This window comes from Bos javanicus, chromosome X (assembly GCF_032452875.1).
Source record: "Bos javanicus breed banteng chromosome X, ARS-OSU_banteng_1.0, whole genome shotgun sequence".
Lineage (NCBI taxonomy): Eukaryota > Metazoa > Chordata > Mammalia > Artiodactyla > Bovidae > Bos > Bos javanicus.
In genome coordinates, this window is record NC_083897.1 from 58,689,913 (window position 1) to 58,715,499 (window position 25,587).

Below are 25,587 nucleotides of genomic sequence, written 5' to 3' on the forward strand. Positions count from 1 at the left end.
ACGAGAACAAGTGTGGCCTTCCCACGTGGAGCTAGGCCTCTGCCACAGGTTCTGCAAGGAATGTGGAGTCTTTCTGCCACTAGGTAGCGGGCTGTATGCAGGCAGGTACTGGAGTCTGAATTTGGTCTAATCCCATAATTTTCACAAGAAAAACTGTCCTCACTGGCTAATGTCCAACATATTGAGTCTGAGAAGCAGGCATGTTGGCTGCAATTGGCCCAGTTCCTCCCCTGGCATCTGGTATGGTTTGGGTTTGAGATGTACCCAGTAAGGACACATGCTACCCAGGACCTTGGGTGGCAGTCTGATTTGGGTCACTTAGCTCCCTGGACCGTAACCATGACACCCCCCATTCACCTGGGGTTTTCTGTGCATCGCCATATCTACTCATTCAGAGCCCCTGCTTATGCTGGGACCCCTCCCAGAATGCCTTCCCACTTTGACTGCATCCTTCCTAGTGTGTAAGTAGCAGGTTGAGAATTGTTTCTTTTGCCTTTTTTTCAGGTGTGTGTGTATGTGTGTGTGTTTTCTCTCTATCAGTTGGACTGATACTTTTAAAGGTCAAGGACTGTGCCTGCAGGGAACACAGGTGTCCTGTGATCCAATTTATTTAGTCCCTTCAGTACTATTATTGCTACTATTTATTCAGAGTCTGTCATGTACCAAATACAATGCTACCTGCTTTATACATACCTGCTCCCTTAACCTTCACTATGGGCTGAATAAGGTTTGAATACTATTCCCATTTTGAACAGATGAGAAAAGCAAGGCTCCAGCAAGTGGAGTGATATGCCCCAAATCACAGAGCTAATGAGTGATGGAGCGGAGAATCAAGCCTATGCCTGTCTCATTGCTAACTACCCTACCACCCTGCTTTTAAAAAATCCAGAAAAAAAAAAAAAACTGACTTTGATTCTTTGCCAGTTGTTGCCTAGAGGCAACAAAGATCTTTCTGAAATCAAAACATCAAATAGTCTGTACTGAATTCTTCTGATGTGCCAAATTCAACATGGGATGCTGGCAGTGGGATGCAGACAAAAAAGCAAGCAAGGCTTGCTCTCAAGTCCTAACAATCTCATTGAGGAAATCAGACCCAGGCAGAACCAACCAGGATCAGTGGAAGCAGTGTGAGATGTAGGATGTCAGCAGGGTGGGAACTCAGGGACTCCTGGAGGGGCGGGTACCTGGGCTGGGGCCTGAAGGACCAGCAGGTTGTCAGCAATTGCAAGGAGGATGCTCTGCCTTGTGAGGGAGATAGTGTGAACAAAGGCCCGGAAGAGGGGATGTTTGGGAACAAGTGAGAAGACCTGGCCAACTCAAGGAGGTGCCTTGTTGGGGTTAGCTCAGGGAGGGCATGGGAAGTGGGCTGAGATCAGGAAGGTGGGCAATAGGGGCCCATCCCCCTGCTATCAAGGCCATTCCCTGGTGGGGAGACAAAGATCTGGGCCCACTTACACTTTCTCCTGGAATTCCTTGGAAACCTGCAATTCCAGGGTACCCCTTCAGGCCAGGTAAGCCCCGTAGTCCTGTGGAGCCAGGGGGGCCCGGTCTCCCACTAAGTCCCTTGATGAGGCTGGGGAAGCCAGGAGCTCCAGGCAAGCCTGGTGGCCCGGGGTGGCCAGCCTCTCCTTTGTCACCTGGGAAAGAAGCAAAAGTCTTGGGGAAACACTCTGGGCAAAAGAAAATCTGTTCCCCAAGCAGCAGGTGCCCTGGGTCACAGGCAGGCAAAAGGAAAGTTTGGGGACAGTTAGCTTGGGGTAGGAGGAGGTGCAGGAGAAGGCAATGGCACCCCACTCCAGTACTGTTGCCCAGAAAATCCCATGGATGGAGGAGCCTGGTGGGCTGCAGTCCATGGGGTCGCTAAGAGTCAGACATGACTAAGCGACTTCACTTTCACTTTCCACTTTCATGCATTGGAGAAGGAAATGGCAACCCACTCCAGTGTTCTTTCTTGCCTGGAGAATCCCATGGATGGAGAAGCCTGGTAGGCTGCCGTCTATGGGGTCGCACAGAGTCAGACATGACTGAAGCAACTTAGCAGCAGCAGCAGCAGCAGCAGGAGAAGGTGCCTTTGGCTTTATGGGGCACCAGCCAGGGCCACCCCAGCTTCCTCAGTGGGAAAGCCACTCAGTGCCCACCCCCCCACTATCTGCCTGGCCCCTCCAGGGGCACAGCCACCTGTGGTTCAAAAACTGAGTTCCACAGGGACAGTGCAAACCGGCAGTCTCACAGTCCAGATACTCCTCGGGCCCAGGAAAGGTGGCCTCCATGCTCCTCCCCACCAGCCACTGCCACCCACACTGCTGCTCTGAGGGTCCTTCTACTGTGGGGACTTTTTTCCAGTAAAGAAGTCCAGTTTGGTCATGAAAAACTGTCTTGGGTATTTCTCCTTCCCATTCCCTGCCCCAGTACCTCTGGGTCCAGGAAATCCAATGGCTCCAGGTGAGCCCTGAGAACCTTTGTCTCCTTTGAAGCGGAGGTTCAGCATTGGAGGTCGATGACTGGGTATCCCAAAGGGGCCTGGGTCACCTCTGTCTCCTGCAGGGATGGAGGTAATGAAGCCGCATGAGGGGGGCTTAGACACAGGGTAAGCATGTCATATCAGCTCTTTCATATCAGCTCTTCCCGCACCACTCCAGGGCCCTTTCTGGGTTCTTCCAGCTTCTTTCCTGCCCCTGTTTCCCCAACTTTGCATTAACAGGCATGCCCTCTTCTTGGACAAGCCCAAGATCCTACAATTTTAGACCCTAGTCAAAACCCTTCTCCACTAAGCATCTGGGAATGTGTGTCAAGGCCCCTAACATGCTGTGGTAATGCAGAGTGATTGAGTTCTCTGGGTTTAAAAGGATTTCATTGAGAAACCTCAAATCCTGAGGTTGGTACAAGCCACTTGAATGACAAGGTGGATAAATAAAATGTACCTTGGGGAGCATGGGTGGCAATTCCAGAACTGGGTTCCCCAGCTCACCTTTTTCACCAGGGCTACCAGCCCATCCAGATGGCCCCACTCTTCCTGTCGACCCAGGAATTCCCTTTAATCCACTTGCTCCAGGAATACCAGGGAGACCTGGAATCCCTGGAAAACCTGTCAGTCCAACAGACCCCTTCTCACCTGTTGAGAAACAAGAAATTCTATCATTATCCCTGTTTGACATACAAGGAAATGGATGCTCAGAGAGGTTAATTAACTCACCCAAAGTCACATACCTAGAAAGTTGCAGAGGAGAGGTTCAAGCCCAAGTTTCTCTAACTCTAAATCCCAAGCTCTTAGTACATGTTATGCTACTTCCCTGAATAGGGACATGGAACTAAGTACCAGGAAGAAAAGAAGAGCTGGGCACTTCTCTTACAATTTGTCAAGTTAGAGCTCATGTGTAGCACAGAGAAAATAAATAAATAAACTTAGGCAGGAGGCAGAGATACGAGCTCTAGCTTGGTGCTGTTGCTAACCAATTGTGTGACCTTGGACCAGTTACTTCCCTTCCTGCCCAACTCCTGGTGTCTAGTAGAATAATCAAAGGAAGTGAGAGCCATCAGACTGTATGCAGGGTTCATGCAAATGAGTAAACCTGGTGCGGCTGTTCCTGTCCTGGGCTTTCCTGCTCAAGTTATTCAGCCCAGTGTTCCACCCAGCAGGCAGGGAAAGTGACTTGCTGTGGGTGGGAGTCCTCCTTTAGCATTTGTCTTCTCCTATTGTGAAAGTGTTAGTTGCTCAGTGTCTGACTCTGCAACTCCATGGACTGTAGCCCACCAGGCTCCTCTGTCCCTGGGATTCTCCAGGAAGAATACTGGAGTGGGTTGTCATGCCCTCCTCCAGGGGATCGTCCCAACCCAAGGATCAAACTGGGGCCTCCTGCATTGGCAGGCAGATTCTTTACTGTCTGAGCCACCAGGGAAGCCCTGTTCACCTCCCTCCCCATTCCCCTTTCCTAGGCAGAGAGGAGGGAGGAGGCAAGTTGGGTACCCACTGGTGCCTTCCTGATCATTTTACTTACCCTTCAGACCTGGCAGGCCTGGTAACCCAGTGGCCCCTGGCAAGCCTGAGTTCCCCAGGAAGCCAATTGGCCCTGGCGGTCCCGGAAGCCCTTTCAGCCCAGGCAGGCCTCTCTTTCCAGCTGACGCAGGGAGACCTATCTCGCCTCTTGGACCTTTCTTTCCAGGATGTCCTGAATCAGCACAGGAGAGAATACATGATGGCTGTCAAGTGAGACTATCCAGATCTGGGCCACTGCCCATTCCCCTGGCTTCTTGTTGGTTGACTTGTTGGGGTTTGTAAACAGCCTTTGAACAATGGGCCATGCAGGCTAACAGGAAGAGTGGTTTTCAGTTGGCTGACGCATAGCACTTATCACCCAGGATGCCCCACCAGTGGCTACCTTTACCAGCATGGCACTATAGCTGGCAGGGCGGATGAGCAAACCCCTTCTGATGACAACTCTTCTCCCTTTATGAATGTGGTTCATACTTTAGCCTCTGAATGCAGCTCTAGGGAGCCAGGGTGGCAAGTGGACTCTAGTTTCCTGGTAATTCCAGCATGAATCAGTCCACAATGGCTGTTTCCTGAGCCAACTGATGAAGTAGAGGTTAAAGCCCAACAATTGTTGCAGCCTCCCAGGGAGTCATGGATCAGGGCTGCCCTTTTAATCCCTCATGCAAGCAGTTAAGTCAGCCAGTTCCTTGGCATTAGAGTTGAAAGACCCCCTAGTGCCAAGTACTGTAGAAATTCCCAAGGCCCATCTGGTCTCCTAGGTATTCTGAGACTTCTTTCACCAGGCTTTCAGTTACTCAATGGGATTAACCTCTTGAGCTGCTGCCAAAGTGGAATGTTCAGGTACAAAGCAAGGAAATTAAAAAATCAAAGGATCAAATCAGTGATGAGAGAGGTATTTGGGCCCCCAAGGACCTAAATGAATGGCTGGCTTGGCTTTCTATGGATTGAAAAGCATCATGTAGCTGGGAGCCCCAGGATTCTAATGGGAGGCTGTGAAGGGGATTCCACAACAAGGGAAGGAAATTCAATGGGGGCCAACCCCACAGTATGAGTTCAGGGACCCCTGGCCTTACCAGGTTGTAATGTATAGTAAGATAATTCCCTGAGAGGCCAAGCTGGTGGGGGTGTTAGTCTGTAAGCTTGCGTGCTGTTTTCTCACCTGGACAGCCTATGTGAAGACCCCAGAAACACACAACCACAAAGAGGATTAAAAAAGATATTAATAGTTGTATACAAACTCAACTTCAGTCACGTGGCCAGGAGTCAGGGGTGAAAAGGGTGGTGTGAGAAAAAGGCAAGTTGCAAACACTAGGCTGGGACCAGGGGATGTCACGCCCCACTGTGGAGTGAAAAACACTTTGGCCCTGGGTCCTCAGAGACCTGCTGGCCCAAGAGGCAGGCTGCCAGGGTCAGGGGTGGGGTCTGTGGGTGGGTGGGTGGAGGCCATGGGGGAGGGGCGAGAAGTGCTCATATTTGAGGGTCACTTTTTGGAGGCCAAACTGGTTCAACCTGGTACCATAGGGGGCTTGAGATGTGAAACTCAGGTAAGACAACTCAGTCTCCTTCTCGGCTCTGACCCTGTCACACTGCTGTTACTGCCCCTCAGGGTGCTAGGGCCCCAGGGCCCAGCTTGTCTGTCAAATTGTGGCTGCTCCTCTGAAGGACCTACCTGAAATGCCTGGAAAGCCTGGGGGTCCGCGGAGCCCGGGTTTGCCCTTGATGCCAAATAGACCACTAGGGCCTGGGGGTCCTGGCTGACCCACGCGGCCTGGTATTCCAGGGCTGCCCCGCTCACCTTTGGGGCCAAGCAGGCCCGACTTCCCAAGCAAACCTAAGAAAAGGAAGAGGCAGATGATCACAGCATGGATTGATAGCAGGGACCGCTCATCAAACCACCTTCCAGCAGAGGAGCCCAGCCCCGGGATGCCTCTGACGTGCCACTGTCTCATCAGCTCCAGCCTTGCTGCTAATTATGGGCTTTGCAAGACATCTGACTATGGATTCTAGATACTTCTGGAATTACTGAGACAGGAGAATGGACTCAGGTGATTTAAGAAAGGCAGGGAGAGAACACAATGACTTTTCATTTCAAGCCCTAGTTCATCCATCACCCCAGATTCATGCAGTTATTCATGTAGGTACACCAGGTACTGAAAGCCTTTCTGCAGACTGTCAAATAGGTGGGGAAAAGAAAGTCACCCTTGAGTCCTGGAAGGCCAGAGTCTCCAGGAAATCCTCTGTCCCCAGGCAGTCCCTGTAGGCCTTGCTCCCCCGGAGCACCATTTTCAGCACCAAGGATGTCACCAGGGGCTCCCTTGGGACCTGGTAAGCCGGGGCTGCCAACTTTCCCAGGCAAGCCGTCTTTTCCAGGGAGCCCAGGAAACCCAGGTAAGCCCTTCTCTCCATGAGGTCCAGGAAACCCTAAATGTGAAGAGTCAAAAATAAAAGGCCATGGAGGTTTAGAAGTCATAGGTTTGGTTAGAGGACTCTGACACAGATTTTTTTCCTACTACAAAAGTTGTCACATTAGTAATGTGTGTGGCTTTCCTTAAAGGTCTCTGGTCCTGGGAAGACTTGCCCAGTGGCAGGGACTGCAACATGTGACCCAGAGGAGGTTCTAGCTCAATGAGGCCGGGCCTTAGGCAGAGCTCAGTAACCCGCTCCTGGGGCTCCTATAGTGGCCGAAGAGCACAGGTTAGAGCCAGGACCTCCTGTCAAAGGCCGGGTCTCTTCTGGAGTTGTCTAACTCCCGTCCTCATGCCTCCCTCTTTCTGGATGGTGGAGGGACCTGAGACACCAATAAACCCAAGGAAACGTGGCCTAAGATGAGTCCCCTGCTGCTGAGCAGAGGTGGTCCTCAGACTGAGCATGCGTCAGAATCCCCTGGGGCAGGGGTGCTTGGGAAAACCCAGATTGCCGGGCCCATACCCCAACCCCGCCACAAAACTTCTGATCAGTAACTCTGCCAAGGGGCCAAGGAACTGCATTACTAAGAAGTTCCGAGGTGACGCTGATGCTGCTGGCTGAGGGAACACGGTTTGAGAACCACTGGTGCAGTGTAGCACAATGAAGCTCGGGTTGGAACAACAGGGTGTCAGCCAAGGGTCTGAAATATGACAACTCCCCTCTCCCTTATCTGAATCTCTGTTTCTGACCTTTCAGGAGTTGATCCAGGGAACTGCCAGAACATGCAATCAGACCAACTGACAGAACATGCAGTCAGATCACCTGGCAGAGTCCTAGCCCTGTCACTAGTGACTTTGTGATTTCAGGCGAGTCACTTTCTATATGCGCCAGTTTCTTCCTCTGAACCTGAAGGGGTTGGCTCAGCTCATCACAAATGGCCCTTATTGCTCTGAGATGCTGTCCTTCTATAGCTCTAAGCTCTGTCTTGTCTGACTATGAAATCAAAACCACCCCAATTACACCAGAGCACAAACCTAACTTCCTACAGTGGGTAGATGGCTACCACAATCCAAACACATACTCACACAACAGGAGAGGCGGGGGGCAGAGGGAGAAGCTCCTTTTCTTACCTGGCAATTCAGGCAGGTGAACCAATCCTGGACTTCCGGGGTCCCCTTTATTTCCACGCAATCCAGGTTGGCCTGGAGCCCCAGGGAGGCCACGGGCCCCTTTAGGGCCTGAAAACCCAAATGTGAGTGGTAAGGGGAAAGGAACATTGGTGTGGCTATGATTTGTGATGTCCAGTCAAGAATCCTAGTCTTAGGAATTCCCTGGAGTCCAATGGTTATGACTCCGTGCTTTTATGCCAAGAGTGCAAGTTCGTTCCCTGGTTGGGGAACTAGGATCCCACAAACCATGCAGTGCAGTCAAAAAAGAAAAAAACCTAATCTCTTGGAGGGCCTCTCTTATTCCCCCCTCCCCACACAGCCCTCTCTAGCAGCCATTCTATTTCCTCAATTCTCAAGGCTGCCCTCTCAGGAGGAACGTGGATCCCCCAATGCTACTGGGCTATCCTTGGCTTACTTTGGTACATGGCCCTTACATGTGTGTTCAGTGGCTTTTTCTGGCCTCATTCCATACCTGGGAATCCGGGAGCTCCTGGGAGTCCTGATGGACCATATGGTCCAGGAATAATACAAGGCAAGGTGATACCTGTAAATGGTAACATGTAAACAGCTGAACCAATCGAGTCAGGGACGACTTCCCCCTAGCATGCTCCTTTACTTCCATTCCATCGAATGCAACAGCTAAGTTATTCTTTCCACCCAGAAGCTGGGAGCCCATGCAGAAAAATCTTGGCTTCAGAAGCTCTTGGGAGTTACTCCTAGTGCAATTTCTCATGGAGAAGAATGTCCCTAGTGTCCTAGTGCGGGGACACCACATTCTAACAAAGTCTCCTGTTGTGTAGGAACAGCAGCAAACAGCAGTTGCCTATTCACCCTGCCCTCAGGTGGAGCCCCTCCCTAGAATGCATGCTTAGGGTTAGTTATTATTATGTCCACATGACTAGATTGGAGGGTTTGAAGACAAGACCCTTCAAGTTCACATGACTGCTCTTTTCTTGGAATGAGGCTTTTCCCAAACCACTGGGTTCTTTTGACACATGTCATTTAGGTTCTACTGAAACCTATCCATTATCCTTGGTCAGATGGACACATATGTCTGCACCAAGCAAACACTGAACTCCACTTTCTTGGTCATGACAGATGGTGATCTTTTTGCTCAGCTCCTCATTTGAAACTGTCAACTCTGCTACTGGGAGAAGGGGTCGTCAATTTCAGTATTCAAGACATTGAAATTGATGTGCATAGCCCTTCCCCTAGAAAATTCTTCCTTACTCACTCACAGTGCAAATAAAAAGTCTAAGATCACAGAGGGGAGGTTTAATAAAATACCAGTGAACGAATTGTTAGTTGGCTCCTTCAGAGGCGATTTATAAACAATTGCTAATTAAAATTAGTCTTGCCTATTCATTAAAACAATCCCCAGAGATCTACTTTAAGTCACAGAGCCCACAGTTCTAAGAAACTGCTATAGCTTTTTCCTGTACTTAAATCACAGATTACATCTCTTAAAGATATGTATATAACCTATGATTCAGACAGCTTATTCAACTGGCTGGCATTCCTCCCCGAGTCTCACTTTTACTTTCCAGTACAAAAGCTTGATGGCATTTTTAGCCCACCTGTTCTAAGTCTTAAATCAAAATTGGGAATTCAACAGTATAATGTATTGGTTAAGAGGTTGGGCTCTGAAGCCAGACAGAGCTGAGCTTGTATTGTAGTTCTGCTACTAACTAGTTGTATGAGCAAGATACTCAACCTCTCTGAGCCTCATGTGTAAAATTGGAGCTACTTATCTCATATGGTACTTGTGAGGATTATATGGAATAGTGCTAATAGCACTTAGCAGTGCTGGGCACCTTGGTATGTGCTCCATGAATACTAGTTTTTTAGTATCTTACTTAAGGAGGAGTATTCAGAAGAGCTTCCTCGAGGCCATCCCCTAGATTCTACCTCATTCAGGTTAGTGACATATTTTGTAGCCTTGGCAGCAGCTTTCTGCCTTCTAGAATTCAAGCTCCTATAGTTACATTTTCACAGGTGGAAAGAGCCACAAGCCTGATCTTCCTCCACAGCTGGTTATACCCATCTCCATCCTGCCAGGAGCTGAAATGATGGAGCTCTTTCAGAGGGATATTTCCCTACTGCAGAAAGATGCTCTATGAGCAAGCATCTCATGATGGATGAGATGCTTCATGGGGAGAGGGCTGCCAGTCCTGCCCTCAGCTTTGGACTAGGCTGAAGAACTGCCTCCCTAAGTGGTATTCTGAGAGGGACCCTGGAGAAAACTCTCCTGCCCCAACTATTTCAGTAGTTAATTGACTTTAATGTATCAAACATTGTAGTTCCATTGCTTGATGGCTTAAACAAACAAACTGGGCAAAAGATAAATATCTCTGGGCCGGTTCCAAACATGAAACCACCTATCCTCAGTTTATCATATCAATTCTATAGATGATTTTCACTTGTGATCACCAGAGGAAAACAAAACCTTTAGAGGATGGGGCTGAGGACAGGCATCTGGAAAGGTTCCAGGGAAGGAAAAATAATGAGAAAATGGAAGATGAGTAGATACCAGAAGGAGTCAAGGGCATGCTTCCCTTTTGCCTCAGACCAGTCCTGTACAACACACCACATTTGTGTATTGCAAGCAGAGGGTCAAAATGGCGAGAAGGTAAGGACTTCAAGTCATACATCTGGCTCTCTTACTTTACATCAATTCAGAGCCTTCTCCCCAATAAAGCAGAAACCAGCTCTACCCATGTTCTATTTCACAAGTGCAACAAATGACATCCTTATTCAGAATTTTCCCATTAATGCCAAAACTCATCTTCAGAATCAAAAAGCAGTTCTGGTTATCAAGATTCTAACATCTCAGTTGATTCCAGGTCAAATGAATAAATATCGGATGTGTGGATCCTTTTAGGTAACTCCCAAGGCAAGTCATGGCCTCAGTTAAGTTCGTAAATGAAGATACTCAAGGCAGAGATGAGTGAAGCCATCAACATGCATGATGAAGGTGCCCAGCCGCTTGTAGAGATTGCGTGCCCACTTCCTCAGTCCTCCCTCCCAGAAGAGGTGTGCTAAGGAGCCTTGAAGCAGTGTCAGCATGAGCCTTTGTACCCCAGCCTTAAGATCACCCCTCCCTGACTCAGGCCTCCAGTGTGGTGCTCAGGCCATTGTGAATATCTGAGATAAAGTGAACAAAAGGGAAGAGGGGGAGGATTGCCACCATTGGCATCTGAGAACCTCTAGACCTAGCTAAGTCTCACCTCCCTCTGTGTCTAAGTCTGTTTTCCCAACCTCCTCCTTGCAGCAGCAGTCACCTAGACCAATCAAGTAAAGAAGAAAATTAAACCATGATGGAAGTTCTTTGAGGCCCAAGGAAAGTCTTGTCTGTAGCCCACTGATCAAATTGTCTGGATAGAGTGGAGAAAACTGGCATCCACACAGGATCAAGGACACAGTAGCCACTGCAGTGATAACCTGGGTGATTGATTACTATGAGCATCTGGATCAGAGCCTCTTTGGAAACAGCTAGTTGTCTCTTTGCCTAGGGTTTGTAATAATTCACACTATTAGGTTGAAAAGCTTCAATTACTACATTCCCTTTCCTGGCAATGTGTCCTAGCCTGAGCCACAATTGGCTGGAGTGAGTACGTTTAGGAACGGCATCTTCATCTTTCATGGCAACAGTCATGCCCACAATTGTAAATGTTTAGGGCCCACAGGTGAAGTGTTTTTAAATCTGTGTGGAAAGAAAGCTTGGTTTGAGGAGTTATATTTGGTGGCCATAGAGAGAAAAAGAAGGCTAATGCTGTTAATTGAAGTCACTTTTTGGAAAGTCTTGGTACTGCAACAAGAATATTTTCTGCATAAGGCATCTCCCAGGCTATGTAGCTTTTTTAGATCACTAGATTCTTGAGAACTTTCCAGGCCCAGGGGCAGTGAAGTTTGGGACAGAAATGGTACCCTGGGGTTCCTTCTGTTGACTCAGCCTGTTTTCAAGCAGTTTGAATATTGATAATATCCAAATTTGAGTATATCTAAGTTTATAGGTACCATGTTAATATAACTCAGTTTAAAGCCTAGTTGCCTGCCAAACGGGTTGACCTAGAGTGAAGATCCAATTGGCAGAGGGGCAGTGGAATGACCATGAATAATGTTTCGGGGAACAAGGTGGAAGCAAAATTGTAGCTGACACCAAGACTTCCAAAAGGAAGCATATCTTGTTTGATAAAATTCCTCACAATCTTGCTGTAGGGAAAGATGAGGGGAAGGGATAGGGAGTTTGGGCTGGACATGTACACACTGTTATATTTAAAATGGAAAACCAACAAGGACCTACTGTATAGCACAGGGATCTCTGCTCAATATTATGTGGCAGCCTGGATGGGAGGGGAGTTTAGGGGAGAATGTATATGTATATGTATGGCTGAGTCCCTTCACTGTTCACCTGAAACTATTGTTTGCTAATCGGATATACCCGAATACAAAATAAAAGGTTGAAAAAAATTCTTCACAACCTTAAGAGGAATACTGCCTTGGACTGAAATACTGACTTGGCTTTAAGAGTCATGAATGATCAATTTTTAACTTGTACTATTATATAAATTCACAAAAGTACATTTTAAAACAAATACATTTTTACAAGACCCGGTATCTGTCCTCTTTTTTGTAATTCTTCAAGGTGACGAGGTGGAAAGAGGAGACATAGATCTAAGAAAAACCCTCTTGGTTATGGGGAAGGCCCTTTCCTCTTTGAGTGTGTATATTAGTCTCTTGTGGAGTACTGCACTATACTAGGCAGACTGAGAAACATTAGAAAGGATTATTCTCCTTCCTTAGTATCCAGAGGCTTATAATGAATTAGAAACAGTTAAAAACATTAACGGAAGGAAATATATAACTAGCAATGACATACCGTAGGGGTCAAGAGAAAGCTTAGTGAAAGAATTAGGGCTTATATTGAACACTGAAAGTTGGATGGGATGTGAGTACATAGACAAAAGAAGAAGAGTATCCCAGAAAAAAAGGCAACATGGGCAAAATGTTGGCGGTGGAAATGAATAACCTTTTTGCGGGGACAGTGAGAGAAACTGTTGTTTTAGTGTTTGGTTTTAATTATGAACAGTATGAGATAAGGCCAGGTTAGAGAAGTTGGTTGTGTCCATGTCTGGAGACTTTTGAATTCCAGTCTGAGGAGTTTCAGTAGAGTGTTTCTCTGTTCAGTAGAAACCATTTGTGGCTTTGGGCTGGGGGAGTTAACAGGCAATCAGCACTTTACAGATATAAAATTGGCAGAAGTGTTCCTAGTGGATTTGAGTGGGGAAGTCCAGAGGTAGGAGATGTAAAACTACTTAGGAAATTGTTGTCATTCATTCATCCATCCATCCACCCCAACAAGCATATAGGTATTTGATAAGCTAGACATTAGATAACGAGAACTTAATACCAAGAAGAGGAAGGGAAGATTATAAGAGGTATTGCAAATGAAGGATATGAGACAAATTTCAAGTTTTGCAATTCCAGATGACTATAAGAAGTATGGTACCACTAATGGGAACATAGAAGTTGTGGAAACACAGAAGTTGGGATGAAGAGCTGCTCTAGCTGTGTGCAAGAAGGGAAATTATTAGCATAGCACATTAACAATCTATAAACAGAGCTATCATTCTATAATTCCTGAAATTCAAGTAGAAAAAGAAGTGATGTAAATAGGAGGGATTTAAAGTATGAAATGGAAATCAGACTAGATAGAACTAGGGTCTCTTCTCAATCTGAGATTTTATGAATTAAAGAAAGGTTCTTCCCTGATGATATTACCATACAACTTAGAGGATACCTTTATTGTCCAATTTCCACTTATTTCTTTCATGACGCTTGTAGTAAATGGTCATCCAGCTTCTGTCTAAAATGTTCCAGAGATGATGGGCTCACAACCTCCCAAAGCAACTCTGTTTGGACTGTTCTATTAGGAAGTTTTTCACTAAGTAGAGCCGAAATCTCTATTGTTCTGTGTACCTGTACCACAATGCAATTACGATCCCTTTTCCACATGAAAACCCTCTAGAGGATTGAGAGCAGTGACTACAATTAGTCTTCTTATGACACATTTCATATATCTAGGTCATATCTATACTCAAGGAGTCAGTTTTCTAAGCCCAAAGCCATCAGATTCGCTTATTCACCTGGAACTCCACGGGGGCCTGGTTGCCCTGGTAATCCATCTACTCCTTTATCTCCAGGAAGTCCACGAGGTCCAGGAGCCCCTGGTAGCCCAATTCCTGGGGGGCCAGTTGGACCAGTGTGGCCTTTTTCACCAGGAAGTCCTGGTAACCCCTTTTCACCGGGGAAGCCCTGTGCACCATCACCCTAGACAACACATAGGAAAGAATGAAAGCGTGACTTAAAGACACATCTGCAGAGCCCTCTGACAATAGGAAAGAGACACATAACCAGTGGGAGCAAGGCTTTTTTTTTTTTTTTTTTTCAGTTAAAATTCTTTATCACTCTAGTTTTTCAATCAATTCCTCTGAGTTGAGGTAATGGGAATGAAGCTTGTCAACCCTGCGTGATCTGATAATGCAAAAGGCTCCAGGTGAGGGGAGCAGAGATAACAACCCTGTATAAGGGGCAGGGATTGGTCACAGAAAGCAGCTGGATTGCCTGCAAGGGAAATGTCCTAAGAAACTGAAGCATTTTAAGTGATAATGGTCAGTTGTCACTAGCATTTATCAAGTGAGCCAATGACCCATTCTGAGAAAAAGATTCCCATTTTGCAGAAAGGAAAAGCACAGTGTTAGTGACAAGGGTAGGAAGCTGCCATCAGCCTCCTCCCCTGCCAAGTCAAGTGTGAGGATTTATAGCACTAGTCACCCAAGAAAAATCAACTTACCAGAAGGCCTGGCAGCCCTGGTAAACCTGGTATTCCATCCTTGCCTGGGGCTCCTGTCTCACCAGGGAGCCCCTGGGGGCCAGGATCACCTTGCTCTCCTGGCATCCCTGATCTTGTGCTGAGAGTTGGGTCCCCTTTCTTTCCTTTAGGGCCTGTTGGACCTCGAGGCCCAAATATACCCTGACAAAAAGAGAAGGGAATGATTAGGAGATACAGACTTCATGGAATTTTATTACCTCGCATAGATTTGACCTAAAACAAGTCTTTGGGTACATTTTGGCACAAAAAAAATGGACACTGGATTATGTCATCACCTTGGATTATCATTGCCCATTTATTTTCTTACCCTTTCTAAGTTTTGAAATCTTTGAGGATAGGAACTTTGCCTTAATTCAAATTTTATTTTCAAGGCCTGACACAGTGTGGGTCAATTGTAAGTTACTTTGTGGAAGGAAGGGAGAAAGGAAGGGAGGGAACACGAGTTGGTTCAAGCAGAAAGGGACTTTCAAGATAGCTAAGCAGATTTCTTCACATTACAGATCAAAATCTTGAAGGTTTGCTTTATCCCCATCTTTCTTTTATGTGTTTTAAGAAAGTGCTTGTTGAGGAGTGAGGGACATTTGACAAGCTCCCATTTGATTCCTCAGGGCCAAGTTTGGTAAGACTTACTGGATCCCCTGATGGGCCCTGTGCACCCCCAGAGCCTGGATCACCTTTGGTTCCTTTAAGACCTGGAAGGCCCAGAAGTCCTGGTGGCCCAGGCAGGCCTGGCTCCCCAGGTGGCCCCATGTTGGGGACACCACCATCACAAGCACAAAAACCTGGGTCCCCTGGAGGAAAAATTAAAAAAGACAACATTAAACTAAGTGGGCCATCTTTACAAGAAGAAGGAAGACTCGCCAGTTGTAATTTGTGACTTGAACAACTCCATGGAGGGAATCAGAAGGCCTGCAGAGAACAGACACGAATGAACTAGCTTCACTCTCGATCAAAGTACATCTGTGTTAGTGATTTGGATTTCATTCATCTAGGGTAGAGCCCAGTCTAATGTGCCATCAGAGTTGAGAACCACTGACCTATACTAATCAGCTGAGAGTCTGCAATCCAAGCTATGTGAAGGTTTTATTCACCAAAACGTCTTTGTATACAGAGACAATGCCAAAGAAATTAATGGTAGAGAGTTCAGCAAAGCATCTTTGAAGAGATAGCATGGAGTCACTAGCACTGTGGCCCAGCCACCTAGACCATCTGTGCTTACGGTCTAAGAAAAGAGACTCTGGGCTGACATAGGTGACTTTGAGTTTCCCTAAGATCCCAAAGGGCCTCTTCCTACTTTTAGAAAATTGATAATCACTTGATAGTCACTGAAACTCTGAAAGGACAATCTCTTCACCAAACAATCATTTCTTAAGTGTCATCCATGGACCTCCTGCCTGAGTTTGAGTCACCTGGGACACTTGTTTACAAGACAGCTTGCTGGGCCTCACCCCAGGACTAATCAATCAGACTCTCAGGTGGCCAGATCCAAGAATCTAATTTGTAGCCATCTCCCCATGGTGATTCTCATGTCTAGTGAATCAGTTGAGAATTACTATCATCATTCCAGACCTAGAGAGAGAAAGAAAACCTTCTGGCACCATGGGAATATAGAAGGAGAGGCATTAGAATTGGCCCTGTTTTTAAGTATGAGAATGGTATCAAGAAGCACACTAGCTCTGCAGTGAGTCAGGAAAAACAAAATTGGCACCCTAGGTCAAGACTTGCAATTTAATATCCTTTGCCCCCAGCAGTCTTCCCTGCGTCTAAAAAGTAGAGATGGAGCTTTCAAAAATGTCTGAATGAGCTCCTATACTTAGGTAGTGCCATTTTATGATAGGGCAATGAGACAGGAGGGGAGTGAGTGAAAACCTCTCTGAGGCTGAGGAGAGCTATAAATTCCTTTGAGAAGAGATCTTGGTACCTGAACCCCCCAGGTCATCTCCAAACCTCTCTTCAGCAACTGTTGGCACTTTCACCTCTTCTTCCACCTTGCCCTGGGCTGTAACTATTATAAATTGATTTATTTACACTTTAGCATCTGCCCCTTAGAGTATGAAACAGAGGAATGACCAAAAGACAGCAGGAAGATGGAGTACGCAGGACAGCTGAAGGCTGGGACAATCAGTCAGTCCTTCGGCATCAGTGGGGATTGGAGTTGTTTTCCTGGAGCCAGCTGGCTTTTTCAGAGGTTCAGGTCTTGACCTTTCCTGCAGGCTGAAGGTAATGATAAGTGACTTCCTGCCTTGGCCTTGCAAACAGAGAGGGGTTACAGGATATGCAGAATAGCTTCTACAGGTGGAGGGGCAGGAAGAATGGCCTGGGGGCCACTTTGTCCTGTGCAACCTCAATCGCCAGACTCAGTCTTCGAGCTCCAAACATAGCACTTTCGACAATCTTATAATCACATCAAGATCCAAGGTTGCTCCTGTTCGGGTTCCCAAGGCTGTTGGTTGGCTCCTTCCCAGGGGGCCTTCTCCAAGGAGTTTGGGGAACAAAGAAACCTAAGCAGACAAAGATCACCTTTAATTCCTTTGAGGCCTGGGTGTCCTTTTGGACCTCGTTCCCCTCGGAGTCCCGGCGATCCCGGTTCTGTGCTCTGTAGGGTTCCCGTCTCAGATGCTGCACCTTCAGGAAGAAGGAACATAAAAGCTTGGCAACTCAAGAACCTGGGCTCATGCACAGCAGCTCAGTCATCAAGAATCCTGGAGCATCAATTATCAAAACAGAGATACCCTCCCCTCAAAAAACCCAAGACAGGGACCCAAAGTCTGTAGCAATTTCCCAACTCTATTGGCTCAATTCACTCTACTTTTACTAGTTACAGGACATTCACTATGGTCAGGCACTTGACTAGATAGTGGGGATGTGGAGATAAGCAAGGCAGCTTCAGCAACTCCGACACCCCTGTGTCTATCCCAGGAAGTCCTCTTAGGACAAAAGAGGAGACGGGGGCGAGCTGCAGCGGTCAGGGGATGTAGGTTACAAAGAAACATGCAGGGTGTATTTCTAGCCTTTTTTCTTAGAATCTAGAGTCTCATCCTCAGGTAGATGATCTAAGAAGAATAAGCCCTGTGGAGGCTTTCAGCAGCCATCTATGAAGATCCCCTGGAGGAGGAAATGACAACCCACTCCGGTATTCTTGCCTGGGAAATCCCATGAACAGAGGAGCCTGGTGGGCCCCAGTCCATGGGGTTGCAAACAGTTGGACACGACTGAGCACACAGAGACATGAAGATCCAGGGTTGGTTTCTAATTTCTCGAGCTTTCAGCCCTGAGGACCAGAGAAAGCTTAAAAGAGCCAATTCTGCTCCTTTGAGAGCTACCAGTCCACAGGCTTAGAGGTTGAGAACAGTGAGGGGTGAAATGAAATGACTACAGAAGTCAGAAGGCATTAGGGAGTGTCTGGTCACTGAGATGGCCCTTGCTCGTCTTCCTTGATGAACACTCTGATTGCTGTGGTCCCTAACCTGTGAAATGCTCCCTCCCTCAAAAATCAGGACTGTTCTACAGTCTGGATCACACGCGAATCTCAAGACCAAAGGGAGAAACAACTTACCAGGTGGGCCTGGTAGGCCTGGCAGGCCTGGCAAACCATCTCTGCCAGGGAGACCAGCTGCCCCCGTTGTGGTCCGGCCAGTGTTTCCTCGTTCCCCCTTCAGGCCTAGAGCTCCCTGGGGCCCCAGAGCACCGGGGCCACCTGGAAGGATAAGCCCATACAAAAATGTTAATCACATTAGCCTCCTCTTCAGGGGAGTGCAATTGGTGCCATATGTTAGACACTAACTCCAAGGAAGAGTTTGGGAAAGCATTTGCCCCTCTCCTGCAGCTAAGTTAAAAGGGTCCCTAGGAATCATCTAGCTTAACCTCCTGGGAAACAGAGGCCCAAAGATGTACAGAAACATGGTCAAGGGCCTAGAACTTCTCAGTAGCAAACATGAGAGAGAAAACTGGGACTCCAGCCCCCCATTTCTAGATTTTTTCCACCTTGGTGCTAGGATCAGCTGTACCTCCTCCAAGGGGCTGTTTTATTTATTTTTTTTAATTTTTATTTTTTGGCTGTGCCATGTGGCATGTGGGATCTTAGTTACCCAACCAGGGATCAAACCTGTGCCCCCTGCATTGGAAGCATGGAGTCTTAACCACTGGACTGCCAAGAAGTCCCTTGTGGGCTGTTTTAAAAGCACAGATATCCTTACAGAGGCCCATCTCTGAGGAATTCAGAGACTGCTGTTTTTAAAAGTAATGTCTGGCTTTGTATTTGGGATATCAGTGCCTCCCAGACTCTGTTATGCCCTTTCTCTTTTTACTGCTAATAGAGTGACATATGGGCGTGTGCCTCCAATGACTGTTTCAAGGGCGTCATCCACAGGATCCCGGGGCCATTTACTGCCTGGGTTAAGCACACAGTGAAGGTCTGGGTACAAACTTTCCTCTAGGCTTTTGTTAGCTCCCTCTGGCCAGCATCAGCTGCAATGGCACACCCACAGAAGAGTGACAGGGCCTCGGCAGTCTAAGCCAGGCCTCCTCACTGATGGTCTAGGCCTCACTGATGGCCTATCCATGGTACATTACTGAGGCCAAAGGAATGCTGCTTACCCAGGCCCTTTTCTTATGTACATTTGGCCTTGCACTCACAGTGGGGAGCTTACTGACTAGGTCTACCTTTCTTTTGACTTTGGTTAACTAAGTCCCCAGACCAGAGGTATAGCAGGGGATGCTGAGTGCCAGAGTGGATAGAGGACAAATCTGTGGAGTTGGTGGGTTGGTTTGTTTCACCTGGTAAAGCTGGTAATCCAGGGGCGCCAGGAGGGCCAGGTAGGCCCTGTATGCCTTCATCTCCTTTAAGGCCTGGGAGGCCTGGCATACCAGGGTCTCCAGGATAACCTGGCATTGCAAAGAAAAAAAAAAAAAGCAGTAAGCAAACCAAAGGAGGCCCACAAATGTTACAAAATGCCTCAAAAGAGTTGCAAGGAGATGTTCTCACGTTGGAAGTGCCTTTCTTGCCCTTCACAGGTCTCCCAGATGCTAATGTGCTCATGCGATGATGGGCCTATTTGAGCTAAGGCTCTCCTAGTGTTCAGAACTGGACTGGTTAGAGCTTGCCTTCGATGGTAAGATCTGATAAGTACTAGGAAGTTTCTCCTACCACTAGTAATCTTCTGTCATGTCTCGGACGTCTACCATTTGGGTTAAGGTGTTGAGGTGTACCCTTCAAGTTTGCACAGGTTTCTTGGTCGTGGAACACAGGAAGCCACTGTCAACTACCAACACCTCAGCTTTAATGAGTTTACCAGACAGGGCATGGGCCTGAGAGGATGTGAGGAGAGGGATTAGTTAGGAGATCCAAGTGGATAGGTACTATAGCAGAAGCCTTTGGTTGAGCATCTGGATCTCTGGAGAAGCCAAAAGGAAGAACTGGACGCATATAGTAACTACAACAAGGAGAGGTAAAGACAAACTTCCAAAGTGTCATACTACTGAGCATTGTTGACCACTTGTTCCCCTGGCTAAAGATACTTTCCCACTTCCTGTGAAATTGTTAAGCTCAAGCATGCATGGGATCACATACATGAGACTCTGTGTGTCCCATTGCATCAGGCTGAAGTTGCCCTAGCTGAGAGGATATGAATCCTTTCCTAAGCATCACTAGGAGGACCATTTTTAGCTAATTGAGACTCAGGCCAATGCAAATCCCAGATTGGCGACCTAACACAAACACGGATTAATGGGGATTGGCTTGTTTGCCTAAAACACTGGAGTTCAATTTATTCCCCAACTTCAGGATCCATGAATGGCCCTTGTGGGCGTTGGGTTTAGCAGCAATCCAATGGCTGACACAGTATCCTTTAAATAATTACAGGGGATATAGAATTCAACTTTCTGTTTTTTCCCACTCAACTCAATGAAAAGTTGCACCTGAGATCACAGCACCATCTGTATCGATGAAAATATCTGGGCCTGGCAGGCCAATGCCACCTTTTTCACCCTGCAAAGATTAAATCCATTAAACACAAATATTTCTGTGACCTCATCACCTAAGGTTATGTTCCCTCAAAACCATTCCCCAAGACAATGAAAGATTCCTCCTTCTGTAACCTCTTATTTTTGAGGGCCAAATTGTCCATAGGTTAATTTCAAAGTCCAATAAATTTAAGATGAAGGTGACACAAGGCAGGCTGGAGGCCTGACACTCAACTGCAAATCTGTTGAGGACAAGGGGTCCTGATTTATGTTGTAACCTGACTCCAGGACAATCTGCTTCTGGACCTGGGAAACATATTGCAGGAAGAAACAATATGGCTATATTCAAGAGGTGCTGAGGAGGGGATAGAGTTTTAACTTTCTTTCCCATGTTCGGCAGGCTTGAAACTGCTACTGTCACTGCCCTTGTTATTGGATGACATCAAGCTGAGGAAGTTAAAAGAGTCCTACTTTTCTCAAAAGAGGGACTCAGGTACCAGAATCAGATAGAGTGGCATATCCAGGGTGGGGTGGCAGGAGCCCCTTGCCCCAGGTTCAGGCAATAAGGGGGGTGCATTGTCTGAAAGAATTTAAGAATGATAACAAAACCCCAAAGTTGCTGATTCTAAATGATATCAAGAATAGAATATTTCTCCTTGTAGGGATGGATATGCTCTCACACCCTGACCGCCACTCTTTAGTTAATCACTGATCAAGTCGTCTCTAAGGAATGATCATCAGCTTTGTGTGTTCAAAGTAGCTTGCATGCATTTGGGGTAAAAAGGGTGACATCTAAAATATCAAAACACTAAAAAATACTCCATCTCATTATGTAGGCATTTGCTATGATCTAAATGTTTGTGTCCCCTGAAAATTCATGTTGAAAACCGAATGCCCAAGGTGATAATATTAGGTGGTGAGGCCTTTGGGAGGTGACTAGGTCATGAGGGCAGAGCTCCCACCAGAACTCAACCATACTGGCACTCTGATGTCAGATTTCCAGCCTCCAGAGCTATGAATAATAAATTCCTCTTGTTTATAAGCCACCCAGTCTGTGATATTTTGTTACAGCAGCCCAAATAGACAAAATAGCATTTATACTAATTCCTTACCCTTCCATCTTCCCAATCCTGGATTTTCACTTCCCACCAGCATTACCTTAATTCCTGGGAATCCATTAAGCCCGGGGAAACCTGAAGACCCCTTCCTGCCCTGTGAAAGAAACATAGTTACAACTAAATTTAGTGTCTAAGTGCATAAGAGAGGTTGGTTTTTGGATTAGGCCAGGACAAAAGGCAGGGATTTTTGGCTTGCATTCCAGAACATGCATAGATTGTACCTGACTCTGAAAGCAATGAAATATTCCAGGAAGCAATATGGTGCTAGGTAGCCAACCTGCATGTTAGTGGGTACAAAGACCACAAGGCTAGAGATGAATATAAGCAGGCTGGCATGGCTAGGCCTGATATCATGTTAAAGAAGTATGACTGCATTATGGTACCGAATTTACTGCACACTCATCTTCTTGGGTAAAAACAAAAGAAGTGAGTAGCTGAGATTCTATCAACCAAACAGAGGTAGACAATTTGCATTATAAGCGGTGTTTCCCTTTGGATGGATGGTCATGTTAAATAAAGTAGGAGGGCCTTTTGGTCAGGATTTTATACACCGAGACTTGAATGATATTAGCCAAAATACCTGACTCCCCGGAGGGCCTTGGACTCCTTCTAAACCCATGGGACCCTGTAAAGAGAATAGAGGTACCTTAGAAAGATTAATAGCCCACAGTAGACAAAGCCACCAGACTTACATAACAAAGCTCTCCAACTGAGTTCAGGATTTAGCAGCCCCTAAAAATCAGGTAAGAGAATGTTCCTAGACTTGGCTTAATGACTTCTTTCTATGCACTAATCCATCAGGCTGAATAGAGGCACAGGGAATTTTTAAAGAGCTAAATAAATGGAAACATTTTAAGTAGTAGGTGGAATTTGGTAGAAGGGCTGGGTGGTATTATACTTAGTCTGCATTAGTTCCAAGTCAAGAGATTTTTAAATAGATTGTGGGAGGGCCTCTTGTCTCTCACCCCAAATGTATTCTTTGTTGGTGATTATATGTTTTCAAGACAAGGGAGTAGAGGAGAGTGGAGAAAAATGGCAGCCTAATGGATGAACATTGCTGAATACTCAAGACTCTTAACAAGCTTCATGACCAAGCTAAAAACACAATGAATTAATTCTCTGAAATGTTGCTTCTTTAAGGTGAAGGTTGGCCAGTTGTTTACAAGCTAAGACCCAAGTGCCTGAAGCTAGAAATCAGAGAGGCTAACAGTTAGTTCTCCACTTGAAGTGAGATTATTATTGGAAACTATTGACTTCAAATTCACTATGTTCTAGAACTTCCCAGGCTGGTTTCTGTTCTATAAAAATTGCACTTGCGCCTCTCTCTTGCCTTCCTGCAAATCTCCCCCTCCCAGGATAGGATGGAATGAAAGTAAGAAAACATTCACACCATTCTTTAGCCCAGAAGATAATTATATGTGAGGACAAAAAGAGAGTAAATGTGCTGAGGAGCCCCTGGTGTAGAAGGTACATCATTCCTTATTCGAGGGAACCACTAAGTCAAGGGAATGTGGCAGAGGAGAGGAAGAGGACTTAGGGACCTGCCTGAGGGTTTAGAAAGAGAAATAAGAGAAGCTTAGGAGTCCATCAGGTTATATAATAGAAAGATGCAAACAAGAAAGAAAATGGACCAGCTGACTTCACAGATCCAGGCAAGCAATATTCCATATTCATACCCTAGGTCCTGGCAAACCAGGAATTCCCTTTTCTCCTTTTTCTCCAGCAATTCCAAATCCCTAAAGGAAAAAAAGAAACCACAAGTTATAACATTGATTTCCTCATAGGTCTCCTGGCTCCATCCAAAGTGAAAGTGTTAATCACTCAGTCATGTCCGTCTCTTTGTGACCCCACGGACTGTAGCTCGCCAGGTTTCTCTGTCCATGGAATTCTCCAGGCCTAGAATACTGGAGTGGGTTGTCATTTTCTCCTCCAGGCGATCTTCCTGACTCAGGGATTGAACCCAGGTCTCCTGCATTGACAGGTGGATTCCTTACCACTGAGGCACCTGGGAAGCTCATTTCTATCTAGGCATGGTCTAGAACCTTGCAGGCCTTAGGAACATTCCCAGAGGGACTGCAAGATGGTCACCAACCTCTCCTGCCCTGCTCACAGGAGGTGAGGGCATGCAGGCATGGACATGACTTGAGGATCTTCCAGGGACAAGCAGAAATCCCAAAAGCAGAGTGAATGAGAGCACTTCCTCCCCTCTGGGTCCAGGGGAAGCATATTCGAAGAATTCATTGCTAAAGTGGATAAAGTATTTCACGACAAACATAATTGAGTTACTTTGTTGTCAGTGTTTAAAGTTGGACTTTCTGGAGCATAGATTTTGGAAAATAACATTTAGGCCTATTAAGAGAGTAAAGAAGGCAGTGAAATCTTCTCACAAGGAAGCTTGTGAAAGACACTAAATGTTATGGCACACGTCCTGTTGTCCTCTTGATGTGATCTGGCTCAGCTGGTTGTAAAAAGCACTGCTCCAAACCCATTTGTAGAATAGTTTTTTCCTTCTTCTTTCATCCTTACAGCATTCCCATGGGTACAGTTGCTTGGCTCCCTTACCTTTCTAGGCCCAAGTTTTGTTTTTTGTTTTTGTTTAATGTGAGTTGTTTTTCTTGTCATTGTGGTTGTTGAGGTGAGGAGTGGATATCTGTTAAGGATCCAGTTCAAAGCAGGCTTTGGTTCCAGCTTATCTTTTCTTTTTTCTACATCTACAGCTAGGAGTCAAAGAGCTCAGCCCTCACGCTGAATAGAATTTCTATTTGAATGGTTTGTGGGTCAAACTGAATGCAAACGTCTTTGAAATCTTAGTTCTGCAGCTCAAATTGGACACCAAGGCATGATGCCCCCTGGTGGCATGTGTCTACTGGCGTCTGAAGTCAAACACTTCATGGAGCCTTCCCTGGCCTATGGAAGGAAGCTATGGCAGCCCGGAATTTTCCAGGCAAGAGTACTGGAGTGGGTTGCCATTCCCTTCTCCAGGGGATCTTCCCGACCTGGGGATAGAACCCAGGTGTCCCGCATTGCAGGCAGATGCCTTACCCTCTGCACCAGCAGGGAAGCCCATGGCAGCCCAAGCTGCCCCCAAACTCTTCAAGCACTAAAATGGGTTCTAGATGAAAGTCTATGAGCAAAAGTTCTATATCACATTCACTTCTGTCTCCTCCAAGGCATGTTACTGTAGGATGAACACACACAAGGTGGTCTAATACATATTTGTTGAACTAAATCGAACAGTGACCCAGGGAACAAAAGTGTTCAAAAGGGTGAGGGGAAGAATGTCCAGGAACCATCTCACAGCCCCTACGTATCTTGTCCACAGTTGTAAAGACAAAGGGGCCTTGTCCTTCTTCAGAAAGCAGAAGGAGCCTCTGGACTCTTGCTTTCTCAGAGAGAGGGTCTGAGAGCTTGAGCTACAATGTGAACAAAAATAAATACACAAAATGTTTAAAAAGGAAAAAAAAATTATAAAGCAATTTGTGTGTGTGGGTTAAAGCCAATAAAACATAGATGGCTTGGCAAGATATTGGGCTGTAGACTCAGCTTGTCTCCCAGCACATGGAGGCCCCATACAAGGCCTGATGAACAAGCTGTTCTAGCAAGATGTCCCGGGCCCCGGACCTGTCCCAGTCAGTGCTCGTCATGACCTGAACTGCACCCACTGCTCTCACGCCCCTTCTCAGCCATGGCCAAGAACGCCTCATTAGAGAACTGGCTTAGCTGTTTACAGGTCTGCTCTCTAGGGGTCTTGGTCTCCTGGTATTTTTGGTTCAAGGATATTAGTGGCTCTGTAAAAACTCAACTTCAATCACATGGCCAGGAGTTGAGGGGGGTCGGCAGGATGAGGAGCGTGGTGTGAGAAAAAGGCGAGCTGCAAACACTAGGCTGCAACTAGGGGCTGTCAGGCCCCACTGTGGAGTGAAAGACACTCCGGCCCTCGGTCCTCAGAGACCTGCTGGCCCAGAAGGCAGGCTGCCAGGGTGGTCACCCTCTGCCCAGGCTCCTCTCCCAGCCCCCATAAGGGCCATGGAGAAGGGTGAGGCCCATCTG

The 25,587-nt window shown here is 46.6% G+C and overlaps 1 protein-coding gene across 3 annotated transcripts in view; it reads right to left on the reverse strand.

Annotated features, from left to right (window-relative positions):
• The window catches only part of COL4A6 (collagen type IV alpha 6 chain), a 338,917-nt gene that overhangs the window by 18,287 nt on the left and 295,043 nt on the right, over window positions 1-25,587 (reverse strand). For 2 of the 3 annotated variants that reach the window (XM_061409397.1, XM_061409395.1), the window contains 19 exons: window positions 23,214-23,273; window positions 22,118-22,162; window positions 21,578-21,631; window positions 20,375-20,444; window positions 19,235-19,342; window positions 18,015-18,155; window positions 16,979-17,083; window positions 15,089-15,249; window positions 14,420-14,599; window positions 13,713-13,896; window positions 10,794-10,847; window positions 8,039-8,110; window positions 7,528-7,635; window positions 6,191-6,412; window positions 5,661-5,822; window positions 3,996-4,166; window positions 2,969-3,112; window positions 2,413-2,538; window positions 1,456-1,637 (listed from right to left, as the gene is read on the reverse strand). In XM_061409397.1, coding sequence (XP_061265381.1) covers window positions 1,456-1,637; window positions 2,413-2,538; window positions 2,969-3,112; window positions 3,996-4,166; window positions 5,661-5,822; window positions 6,191-6,412; window positions 7,528-7,635; window positions 8,039-8,110; window positions 10,794-10,847; window positions 13,713-13,896; window positions 14,420-14,599; window positions 15,089-15,249; window positions 16,979-17,083; window positions 18,015-18,155; window positions 19,235-19,342; window positions 20,375-20,444; window positions 21,578-21,631; window positions 22,118-22,162; window positions 23,214-23,273 — 2,349 coding nt within the window. The remainder of the gene's footprint in view (window positions 1-1,455; window positions 1,638-2,412; window positions 2,539-2,968; window positions 3,113-3,995; window positions 4,167-5,660; window positions 5,823-6,190; window positions 6,413-7,527; window positions 7,636-8,038; window positions 8,111-10,793; window positions 10,848-13,712; window positions 13,897-14,419; window positions 14,600-15,088; window positions 15,250-16,978; window positions 17,084-18,014; window positions 18,156-19,234; window positions 19,343-20,374; window positions 20,445-21,577; window positions 21,632-22,117; window positions 22,163-23,213; window positions 23,274-25,587) is intronic. The other variant, XM_061409398.1, reaches the window with a different exon arrangement.